Raw genomic sequence first — 12,071 nt, 5'->3', positions numbered from 1 at the left:
GCCTAATGTACTGAAGCATGAGTCTATAGTGATTTTAAAAGTGTGTATATCAAGGTAACTAGTATAGATATGAATAGTTTATGGCCTGTGATATGGATCTAGATCGGTGGTTATCAACCTAGGGGTTGTGGACCATTTGTAGGTCAAATATCCGGCATCCTTTTTATCAGATATTTACATTATAATTAATAACAGTAGAAAAATTAAAGTTATAGAATAGCAATGAAATAGTTTAATGGTTGGGTGTCACCACACATGAGGAACTGTCTTAAAGGGTCATAACAACAGGAAGTTTGAGAACCACTGATCCAGATGATTTTAAAAATGTATGTGGTGTGGGAACCATTATAGATACAAATATTTCCAGACTTGTACCCAGTCTTTTATTTTAAAAAATCATGAGTAATATTTGAATGTAGCGGAATGGGAAAGAAAACATAGCCATACTACTTTAAGAGAGGTCCATAGGGACACTCAGTGTTTATGTAGTGCATTGATATTGTAAATGCTTTTTTTCTGTAAATCATTTCTAAGACTATATTAACGTAATTATAACATTTCTCCCTCCCCTTTCCTTCTTCAAACCCCTAGCAAAGAAGCCAGAAGCTGAAAACTGATAGCTAGAAACCAAATATATGCTAGTTATTGGTTTTTGGAGCTGATATAAAGATGTTCAGTTTTGTGATAGAACACTGGGTACCTGCAAAAGTGACAAGGGATCTTTTGTTCTCTGCATTGTTCTCTAAGACTCTTCCTTGACAGTCTTTGGTTTTTAAATGAGCTCATTTTGTACCTTGATCATGTTTTAAATTTAGAGAATTCATGTTAATATTTCTAGATGCAAGGCTAACAGAATACATGAAAAGTTTAAGCAAGCAGAGAGTGAATGTTAAATACAAAGAACAATCTGCCAGTTACCATCTCCCTTATCCAGGAACACAGTTTTATGAGAATATTTCCAATGCAGATGTCTTGTACTCCTACCCCATATCTGCTCCAGGTTAGGCAATGACTTCACTACCCATACTTATTTCAGTATTCACTTCTCTGGAGAATTTCCTTTTGATGATTTTTTAAAAATTGACATACAATCTGAAAAGCTAGCTCTGACTTGGTTTCACTACAATTTATTATCTATGTGATCATAAAGGAAACATTTTACTTTCATGGTCTACATCACTGTCAGCAAAATGGAGGAGACCAAAGATTTACAGAATTACACTGAGGTTTTGAGATATTAATGGGGAAAACAAGTTTTTCAGTATTTGAAATCCAGACTCCTCATGGTAAAGTACTAGTTTGTGTTAAGAGAGGTATCAGGTAAGTGAGTCTGACACAACCTTGTCTTCTATGTCTGAATAGGAGTCAGTATTATTTCCTGAGATGAATGCTCTCAACTAGAATTCATGACAAAAGATTTTTTTTTGTTCCAACAGGAATCATTTTCAGCAATGGAGAAATATGGAAGCAAACACGGCGTTTCTCCCTCACAGTCTTACGGTCTATGGGGATGGGAAAGAAAACTATTGAAGACCGAATTCAGCAGGAAGCACTTTGTCTGGTGAAAGCATTGAGAAAAACCAATGGTGAATTGCTATTTCTGTAATCAACAGATAGGGAAGAAGAGCTATGGCAAATAGGCTGTTTATAAAAGTCATGGAGTCAGAAGTATGATTGAAGGTTACTCTTCTTACATGACAACAGTAAGAAATAAATAAGTTACAATGCCAGCTTTTCCAAGATCCATGCTGACTAACTTTTGCCCAATTAACTTTCAGTATTATCCATGGTTCTTGTTTTCTTTTGATTATGGAAGGAGAGAAAGCTACATAAAATGAAATATTTTTAAAGTTAGACACGAAAGTAGCACAGAAAATTAACCTTACATTAGTAGGCTCTATCTAGTAACAGGACCCCATGTAACTACAGGAGGTTGTTGGAAAAGTTCCAATGAACACAGGAAGGAAAACATGCAGTTTGGATACATTAGTTTTGAAAAGTAAGAAAGCTGTCAATTAATTTCTTGAGAAACGTTACAGGATGACCAAATTATCTAATATGTCAGGTACAATTATTTACATGGGAGGATATGAAATGATGGATCAGCTACAGGACAAATCTCAGTGCATGACTGTGTGCACATATGCAGGTATAAGGCATGAGGAAGGAGAAAGGGTGGGCAGGAGAGCAGGTAGGAGGGGATGAGGTCAGGGTCACAAAAATATATAGTTCTAGGACTTCGGTATCTAAATATTTTTAACATCATTAAAATAATAATATTTTGGTTTCTGTGTTGAATAATGTTTTAAATCAATATTCTAAAATTGTTTAAATACATATTTACCATTTTTATTGCATAAAATGCAACTATTACAGATAATGTTCACATAATGTGGTTGATCTGTGGAAAAATATGTGGAAGTGAAATAAATGTGTCAATGAAGGTTATTTGGATGATATATGCAGAAATAAAAAGCATACTGCATGTATTATGTATGTTATTTTTATGAATTCATTTAAAAATGAAATGTGTTGTTTATCCTCATGTGTTTACCACTTGATGGATTTCAGAATGTTAGTAGCTGAGTAGTATAGTGTTCTGCAGATTTAGATGCAGTATAGTTCACTCAATCACTCTACTTCTGGTTGATAAATTTATCTCACTCAGTCTTTGATGTTAGGCACATAAAAATATACAATATATGAAAATCACTGTAGATGTTTGAGATCTTTGTCAATTTCTTAAAATAATATTTTTTTCTTTTTAAAATTTTTCCTTACTAAGAAATTTTCTACCCACTCTACATACTACCCACAGAGCCCATCTCCTCCCTCCTTGAACCTCTAGCCCTCCCTCCCAAGCCACTTCACATCCCCACATCCCACAAATCAAAGTCTCCCATGGACAGTCAGCAGAGCACAGCACACAGAGCCTAGGCAGACTGAAGCCCCTCCCCATTGCACCAAGGCTGGGCAAGGTGTCACACACAGGCACTGGGCTCCCAAAAGCCTCCCCATGCACCAAGGATGGATCCCAATCCCCCTGTCTGGGTGCCCCCCAAACAGTTTGAGCCAAACATCCTTCTTCCATATCCAGAGGGCCTAGTCCAGTCCCTTGGGGACTCCACAGCCACTAGTCTATAGTTCATGTGCTTCTACCAGTGTGGTTGGTCATCTCTGCATGTCTTCCCATCATGATCTTGACATCCTCCTCCTGAAGAATCCCTACTCTCTCATCCATTGGATTCCTGGAGTTCAACCTGGCTCCTGGCACCTGGCTGTGGATCTCTGCATCTGCCTCCATCAGTCACTGTACAAAGGCTCTATGATGATGGTTAGGGTATTCACTAGACCAGTCACCAGAGTAGACCAGTCTAGGCACCCTCTGGACCACTGCCAGTACTCCTAGGTGGGATCATCCTTGTGGATTCCTGAGTGCCTCCTTGGCACCCTGCCTCTTCTTATTCCCCTGATATCCTCATCTATCATGGTATCCCCCTCCCTGCCCTCCCACCCAGTCCCTGTTTCAGTTCAACCCTCCCATTTCCCTATGTCCTCATCCCCCACTCCTCACCCCCACACCCCCACACTCCCAGTCTGCTCATGTAGATCTCATCAATTTCTTCATTGTTGGGCTATCCATGTGTCAATCCTAGGGTCTTTCCCTGTTAGCTAGCCTCTCTGGAGCTATAGTTACTATAGTTCTATAGTAGAGCTTGAGGTCAGAAATCTGATGCCGCTAGAGGTTGCTTTATTATACAGGATCCTTTTAGCTATCCTAGGTTTATTGGTTTTCCATATAAAGTGAAGTATTGTTCTTTCCAAGTCTGTGAAGGATTGTGTTGGGATTTTGATGGGGATGTTATTGAATCTGTAGATTGCTTTTGGTAAGACTGTCATTTTTACTATGTTAATTTTACCTATCCATGAACATGGGAGATATTTCCATTTTCTGATATTTTCTTTGATTTCTTTCTTCAGAGACTTAAAGTTCTTATCATACAGGTCTTTCACCTGCTTAGTTAGAGTTATCCCAAGGTATTTTATATTATTTGTGGCTATTATAGAGGGTTATGTTTCTCTGATTTCTTTCTCATCCCATTTATCATTTGTATATAGGAGGGTTACTGATATTTTTGAGTTAGTCTTGTAGTCTGCCACATTACTGAGGAAATTTATCTGCATTTGGAGTTCCCTGGTAGAATTTTTTTTTGGTCTCATATGCATACTATCAGATCATCTGCAAATAGGGAAAGTTTGGCTTCTTCCTTTCCAATTTGTATCCCATTGATCTTCTTTCATTGTCTTATTGTTCTGGCTAGAACTTGAAGTACTATGTTGAATAAGTATGGGGAGAGTGGACAGCCTTTTCTTGTTCCTGATTTTAGTGGAATCATTTTGAGTTTCTCTCCATTTAATTTGATGTTGGCTGTTGGCTTTCTGTAAATTGCCTTTGTTATGTTTAGGTGTGTTCCTTGTATTCCTGATCTCTCTAGAACCTTTATCATGAAGGGGTGTTGGATTTTGTCAAAGGCTTTTTCAGCATCTAATACGATGATCACATGTTTTATTTTCTTTCAGTTTGTTTATATTGTGTACTACACAGACAGATTTTTGTATGTTGAACCATCCTTGCATTCCTGGGATAAAGCCTACTTGGTCATCATGGATAATTTTTTGATGTGTTTCTGGATTTGGTTAGCTAGTATTTTATTGAATATTTTGGTATGAATGTTCATGAGGAAGATTGGTCTGTAGTTCTCTTTCTTTGTTGCATCTTTGTTTGGCTTGGTATTCTGGGTAATTGTAACCTCATAGAAGGAGTTTGGTAATGTTCCTTCTGTTTCTATTGTGTGCAACAATTTAAAGAGTACTGGTATTATCTCTTCTTTGAAAATGTAGAATTCTGTACAGAAATCATCTGGTTCTGGGCTTTTTTTGGTTGGGAGACTTTTAATGACTGTTTCTATTCCTTAGGGGTTATTGGTGTATTTAAATAGATTATCTGGTCTTGATTTAACTTTGATATGGGGTACCTATCCAGAAAATCATTCATTTCTTTCAGATTTTCCAATTTTGTGGAGTACAGGTTTTTGAAGTATGACCTGATGATTGTCTGGATTTCCTTGTTGTCTGTTGTTGTGTCTCCCTTTTCATTTCTGATTTTGTTAATTTGGATGCTCTCTCTCTGCTTTTTGTTAATTTGGATAAGGGCTTGTCTATCCTGTTGATTTTCTCCAAGAACCAACTCTTTGTTTCATCAATTCTTTGTATTACTCTCTTTGTTTCTATGTTATTGGTTTCAGCCTTCAATTTGATTATTTCCTGGTGTCTATTCCTCCTGGGTGAGTTTGCCTCTTCTGTTCTAGAGCTTTCAGTTGTGTTGCTTAGTTGCTAGTGTGAGATTTCTCCAACTTCTTTTGGTGGGCATTTGGTACTATGAATTTTCCTCTTAGCGCTGCTTTCATTATGTTTCATAAGTTTGGGTATGTTGATGTTGTACATTTGTTTTCATTGAATTCCATGAAATATTTAAATTTTTATTTGTTTCTTCCTTGACCCCATTGGTGATTGAATTGGGCATTATTCAGTTTCCATGACATGGTAGGCTTTCTGTAATTTTTGTTGCTGTTGAAATCTAACTTTAAGCCATTGTGGTCCAATAAGATACAGGAGGCTATTTCATTTTTTTTTTTTTTGTATCTGTTGAGATTTTAGAGAAGGTATATTCTTTTGTGTTCAGGTGGAATATTCTGTAGACATCTATTAAGTCTATTTGAGTCTGTTAGTTCCCTTATTTTTCTGTTACATTTCTGTCTGACAGACGTGTCCATTGGTGAGACTGGTGTGTTGAAGTCTCCCACTACTAGTGTATGGAGTTTGATGTTCAATTTAAGCTTTAGTAATGTTTCTTTTACAAATGTTGGTGCCCTTGTATTTGGGGCATAAATATTCAGAATTGAGACTTCATCTTGTTGGATTGTTTCCCTATGATAAATATGTAAAGTCCTCCCAATCTCTTTTGATTGATTTTTGTTTGAAGGCTATTTTATTAGATATTAGGTAGCTACCCCAGCTTGCTTCTCAAATCCATTTGACTGGAAAGTCTTTTCATAGCCTTTTATTCTGCGGTGGTGTCTGTCTTGAAGTTGAGTTGTGTTTCCTGTATGAAGCAGAATGATGGATCTTATTTTCATATCCATTCTGTTAGCTTGTGTCTTTTTATAGTTGAATTGAGACCATTATTATTAATGGATATTAATGACCAGTGATTTTTTAAACTTTTAAAAATTATACTTGTGTTTTAATTTTACACATCAGCCATGGGTTCCCCTGTCCTACCCCCTTACGCTCCCCCCCCCCCACCTTCCCCCCATCCCCTACCCTCTGTTCCCATCTCCTCTAGGACCAAGACTCCTTTGGAGATTCATTTAAACCTGATAGATTCAGTACGGGCAGGTCCAGTCCCCTCTTTCCAGGCTGAGCAAAGTGTCCCTGTGTAAGCCCAAGGTTCCAAACAGCCAACTCATGCACTAAGGACAGGTCCCGGTCCCACAGCCTGGATGCCTTCCAAACAGTTCAAGTAATTCAATTGTCTCACTTATCCAGAGAGCCTGATCCAGTTGGGGGCTCCACAGCCTTTGGTTCATAATTCATGTGCTTCCATTCATTTGGCTATTTGTCCCTGTGCCTCTCCAATCTTGGTCTCAACAATTCATGCTCTTACAGTCCCTCCTCTTTCTCGACAATTGGACTCCTGGAGCTCCACCTGGGGCCTGGCTGAGGATCTCTGTATCCACTTCCATCAGTTATTGGATGAGAGTTCCAGCACGACCATTAGGGTGTTTGGCCATCTGATCACCAGACTAGGTCAGACCAGACTTTCTCTCGACCATTGCCAGCAGTCTACAGAGGATCTATCATTGTGGATTTCTGGGGACTTCTCCAGCACTCTGCCCATTTCTGTTCTCATGTGGTCATCATTTATCATGGTATGTTATTCCTTGTTCTCCCTTTCTGTTCTTGATCCAGCTGGGATCTTCTGCTCCCTACAGGGGCTGGAGAGATGGCTCAGCGGTTAAGAGCACTGACTGCTCTTCCAGAGGACCTGGGTTTAATTCCCAGTAACTATATGGTGGCTCACAACCATCTGTAGTGAGATCAGATGCCCTCCTCTGGTGTGCAGGTGTACACACAGACCAGTGATTGTTAATTCCTGTTATTTTTTGGTGGTAGTGTTGTATGTTTCCTTTCTTTGGTATTTGTTTGTGTGGGACTACCTATTGCCTGTGTTTTGTGTGTGTATCTAAACTCCTTAGGTTGGACTTTTCATTCTAGTGCTTTCTATAGGGCTGGATTTGTGTAAAGATATTGTTTAAATTTGGTTTTATCATGGAATGTTTTGTTTACTCTGTCTATATTGATTGAGAGTTTTGCTGGGTATAATAGTCTGGGTTGGCATCCATGGTCTTTTACTGTCTGCATAACTTCTGTCCAGGACATTCTGGCTTTTAGAGTCTCCACTGAGAAGTCAGGTGTTATTCTTATGGGTCTGCCTTTATAAATTACTTGGCCCCTTTTCCTTGCAGCTCTTAATATTTTTTCTTTATTCTGTATGTTTAGTGGTTTGATTATTATGTGATGAGGACTTTTTTTTTTTTTTTGGATGCAGTCTATTTCGTGTTCTGTAACCTTCTTGTATCTTTCTAGGCCTTACCTTCTTTAGGTTGGAAAAGTTTTCTTCTATGATTTTATTGAATATATTTTCTGTGCCTTTGAGTTGGTATTCTTCTCCTTCCTCTATCCCTATTATTCTTAGGTTTGGTCTTCTCATGGTGTCCCAAATTCCCTGGACATTTTGGGTTATGACTTTGTTGGCTTTAGTGTTTTCTTTGACTGATGAATCTATTTCTTCTATCGTATCTTCAGTGCCAGAGATTCTCTCTTACATCTCTTGCATTCTGTTGGTTATACTTGCATGTGTAGTTCCTGTTCATTTACTCAGATTATTCACTTCCAACATTCCCTCAGTTTGTGTCTTCTTTATTGTCCTGATTTCAGTTTCCAAATCTTGAACTGTTTCCCTCACTTGTTTAACTGCTTTCTCCTGCCTTTCTTTAAGGGATTTATTAATTTCTTCCTATTTTTTGTTTGACTTTTCCTTGATTTCTTTAAGAAAGTTTTTCATTTCCTCTTCAAAGATCTCTATTATCTTCTTAAGGTAATTTTTAAGATCAATTTCTTCTGTGTCTTCTGTGTTGGGATGTTCAGGTCTTGCTGATGTAGGTTCTGATAGAACCATATTGTTTTTTATGTTGTTGACTGTATTTTTGCACTGGCATCTACCCATCTCTTCCTCCACTTGGTACAAGTGGTGTCTGTGTCTGAGGGAGCCTCTCTTGGTCTGATTGACACTCTTGGTCCAGTGGGAGCTCTTGGTCTAATAGGTGCTGATGGACTACTCTATGTCTCAAGGAGCAGGTAGTAGTCCAATTGGCACTCCTTGGCTCTGTCTCAGGGAGTAGCTGAAATCTTGCCCATGGGTGGGTTGGGGGTGGGTGGGGCTTGTGGATTACAGGGTCTGGTGGGGGATGGTGGTAGTCTGTCCTGTCTGCAGGAGGTCTGCCTGTTGAGTGGACTGAAACTGGGACTGCAATGTGTGGTGATATAGGAGTGCATGGTTGTGACCCTGGGCCCAAAGCCTAGGGGCTGGGGTATTGGTGTATGAGGATAGAGACTCACTTCTTAGTCCAATCAGGTGCTGGAGGGCTCTTTAAAATAATATTTTGAAGGCTGAATAAATAAATCAATGTATTGGAATTAAAGGATATATGGGAAGTGACTTTGCATATATATAAATTTTAATATAACAATTTAGTATAATAAAATACAATAAAAATCTTGTCTGCAAATGCTGTGAAGAACAAGGAAGAGGTAGTGCTTTGAATATTCCATCTTAAGAGGTGGGTCTAGGATGTGGAGTCTCTGTGTCACCCAAGGCTAGCATGAGTTGAATTTATTGCCTGCATTAAACTAATGCACACTGGGTCTTTTAGTCCATGTGTCCACATGTATGTGCAAAAGGTTTAGTATGGGATGGACCTGAGAGCTGGTAATGTGTGCATCACATTCTTTAGTACATTCCTCAAACTACCACTTACAGTTTAAAAATTTAGCTATATTTACACTTTCTGTCATCCTTACATCAGAAAAACCCATTTAAGCTGTCTTAAATGTACTTTGTTTAATGCAGTTGCATGTTTCTTATGTCTGTCGATCCACATTACCAATTACTGATGTCTTTATTTCAGGGTGGGTTATGTGGAAAACAGCACACAAGAATACATACTTTGGAGTTGGCAGTACCTCAGAGGACAAGGACATCTGCTACAGGAAATTATCCCTTATACACATCAGGAAAAATGTACTGATGAACTCTCAATGATATGTTGCCTGAATAAGAGCAGCATATACAAGTATTATTTTTGAGAACTTGGCACATGAGCCCTGGTCTATATCACTTACACTACCTCCCCCCAAATTTATGATCTCTTCTTTATTGTTTTTATTATTGTTACACATATAAACACATGTATGCACACTTGCATACTCAACCTACTGAGTCCATTTATTGTAGCTTTTATGTACGTATGCCCAGAGCTGACCACTGGGAAATGGACAACCTCTGTGGGAGTTTATCCTTGGAATAATGATTGTCCATCTCAGCAGTCATTGATTGCTTGTAGCTTTTTCATCTATAGATAGGAACATGTGGGATTTTCATTGTCCTGGTTGCCAAGTTAACTATGGTCATTATGCTGCTGTTATTCAGGCAACCACATCCTTGAAAGTTCTTCAGTGTATTTTTTTCTGTCATGTCTAGGGGATAATTTTTAATAGCAGATGTCCTTGTTCTCTGTCTCCTACTCTCTCTTCTATTCCTTTTGTGTGATTTTTTTCCTGAGCCTTAGGTATAAAGTCAGCGTTGCAGATACATCAGTTAAGGGTACCCCAGAGTCACTTATTCTCTGCATTCAGTTGTGGATTCTGTAATAGTCTCGATCTGGCAAAAAAGAAGCTTCTGTGAAATACGAGGATAATTATCCATGATATTGTTATAAGTTAATTAAGAATCTAATTAAGATTTTTTATTCAGAAAATGATTAGAAATTGATATTTCTACTTCCTCTCTAACATCAGAAAGCTCTGACCTGTTATCTAAGCTTCCCCACAAATAGAGGGACTGTATTTCCTTATGCATAGCAGGTCTCAGCCTATGTATTAGTGAAATTATTAAGGCCACTTCATGTAGTTGAAAGGGGGTTTATTTTGTGGGGTAGCTTACAAATGAAGGGATAGGTTGTAGGCCCTGGGAAAGGTGTGGCACAGTCCAGCGGTGTTCTCTGGAGAACTTCAGCTTCCAGGGTCCTGGAACCAAGAGAAGCCTCTCCTTTTGATCCTGGGTCTTTAGCATCCTCTCTCATCCCCGCCTTGAAAGCGTGACCATTACCGAAGCCTCAATGGGGGTTGGAACTTCCAGGCCAAGGCTGGGATGGCTACCCACTGCACCTATGTGCCCTGCATTCTGCCTTGTTATCCCCCACTTCCTTCACTCCAGTATTTACTAGGAAATTGAGGAGCCCCATTCTCGTGGAACTGTGAAAGTAGATGAGCTGCAAATATAAGGAATACCATGGGTTTGCCGAGAATGTGAATATCTCATTTCCAAGTTGAAAATATTTATCACACACTGGCTCCTTTGAATATTTTGGATTTAATAAAACATATTATAAAAGTTTTTGGAAGAAAAGAAATTGCTTTAAAACTTAAATCTTTAAGATTTCTGTAGACTCTATGAGGAACAGCCATAATTAGATTTAAATTGAATGCATTTATACATATTTTAAAATGATCTATCTTTATGGTTTTCCTATTCTGAATGTGGACTTAAGGAGCCTATTTAAAAGAAGAAAATGTTTACAAATTAGATGGAGCTTATCAGATAGTTTATTTGGGGGACACAGAATAAAGTGTCTCTCAGGCCTATGGAGGTCACAGTGATGATTCTTCTCTAAGTATCTCATACTCCCAACTGTTTTAATTTGAAATTTTAAGGTCTATATGAGGATTGGATATTAACTTTGAACTTCATTTGTTCTAGGGTCTCCCTGTGACCCAAACTTCCTTCTGGCCTGTGTTCCCTGCAATGTGATCTCTGCTGTCATTTTCCAGCATCGTTTTGACTACAATGATGACACTTTCAAAGGCCTCATGAACAATTTTCAAAGAAATATTGAAATTTTAACATCTGCTTGGATCCAGGTGAAGTTCAGTTTTATTTATATGTGGTGGTTTGAATAGGGGTGCCCCCTGCCCAGACTCCTGTGTTTTAATGCTTTGTCCACCGACAGTGGCACTATTAGGAGGTGTGGCTTTGTTGGAGGAAATGTGTCACTAGGGTGTTGGCTTTGACTTCTCAGATGCTCAAGTCACTCTCTGGTTATCACTGTCTTCTCCTGCTGCCTGCTGATCCACATGTAGAACTCTTAACTCCTTCTCTAACACCATGTCCACCTGCATGCTGGCATGCTTCTCACCATGATGATAATGGACTACACCTGTGAAACTGTAAGCCAGCCCCAATTAATTGTTTTCCTTTATAAGAGGTGCTGTAGTCATGGTGTCTCTTCACAGCAATAGAAACCCAAACTAAGACATTGTATGTGAAAATATTATGTGACACAAGTCTATGCCTTCACTGTTCAAAAGCTAATATTCTGGTTATGACCTTTGTGCATCTGAAATCAGATTTTTGAAGGGCTGGAACTCTGAGAAAATGTGGGTAGTTTTCACCTTCAAAAAAGAGGCCATTTGAGTAAACTCTGGATTATGAAATGTCTTCTACAGGGTGTTGAGGGGAGTAAGAAAGTGTGCACTGACTGGTGCATTCTCTTCTATAACTGTCCGCTTTACTGGAGGATCTTTTTTTTTCCTCTTTGACTCTCTTCTTTCTTTTCATCCTTTCCTCCTTACCTCCCTTATTTATTTATTTTCTGTAAGAATATACTTGC

The 12,071-nt window shown here is 38.6% G+C and overlaps 1 protein-coding gene across 1 annotated transcript in view; it reads left to right on the top strand.

The window, feature by feature from the left end:
* The window catches only part of LOC118578272 (cytochrome P450 2C70-like), a 36,177-nt gene extending 24,816 nt beyond the window's left edge, over positions 1 to 11,361 (top strand). Inside the window, exons 3-4 of the mRNA XM_036179081.1 lie at positions 1,437 to 1,586; positions 11,162 to 11,361. Coding sequence (XP_036034974.1) covers positions 1,437 to 1,586; positions 11,162 to 11,361 — 350 coding nt within the window. The remainder of the gene's footprint in view (positions 1 to 1,436; positions 1,587 to 11,161) is intronic.
* Positions 11,362 to 12,071: the final 710 nt, after the last annotated feature.

This window comes from Onychomys torridus, chromosome 1, assembly GCF_903995425.1.
Source record: "Onychomys torridus chromosome 1, mOncTor1.1, whole genome shotgun sequence".
NCBI classification, from domain to species: domain Eukaryota; kingdom Metazoa; phylum Chordata; class Mammalia; order Rodentia; family Cricetidae; genus Onychomys; species Onychomys torridus.
The sequence above is the reverse complement of the archived record's forward strand: the minus strand, read 5'-3'. Positions and strand labels throughout refer to the sequence as shown.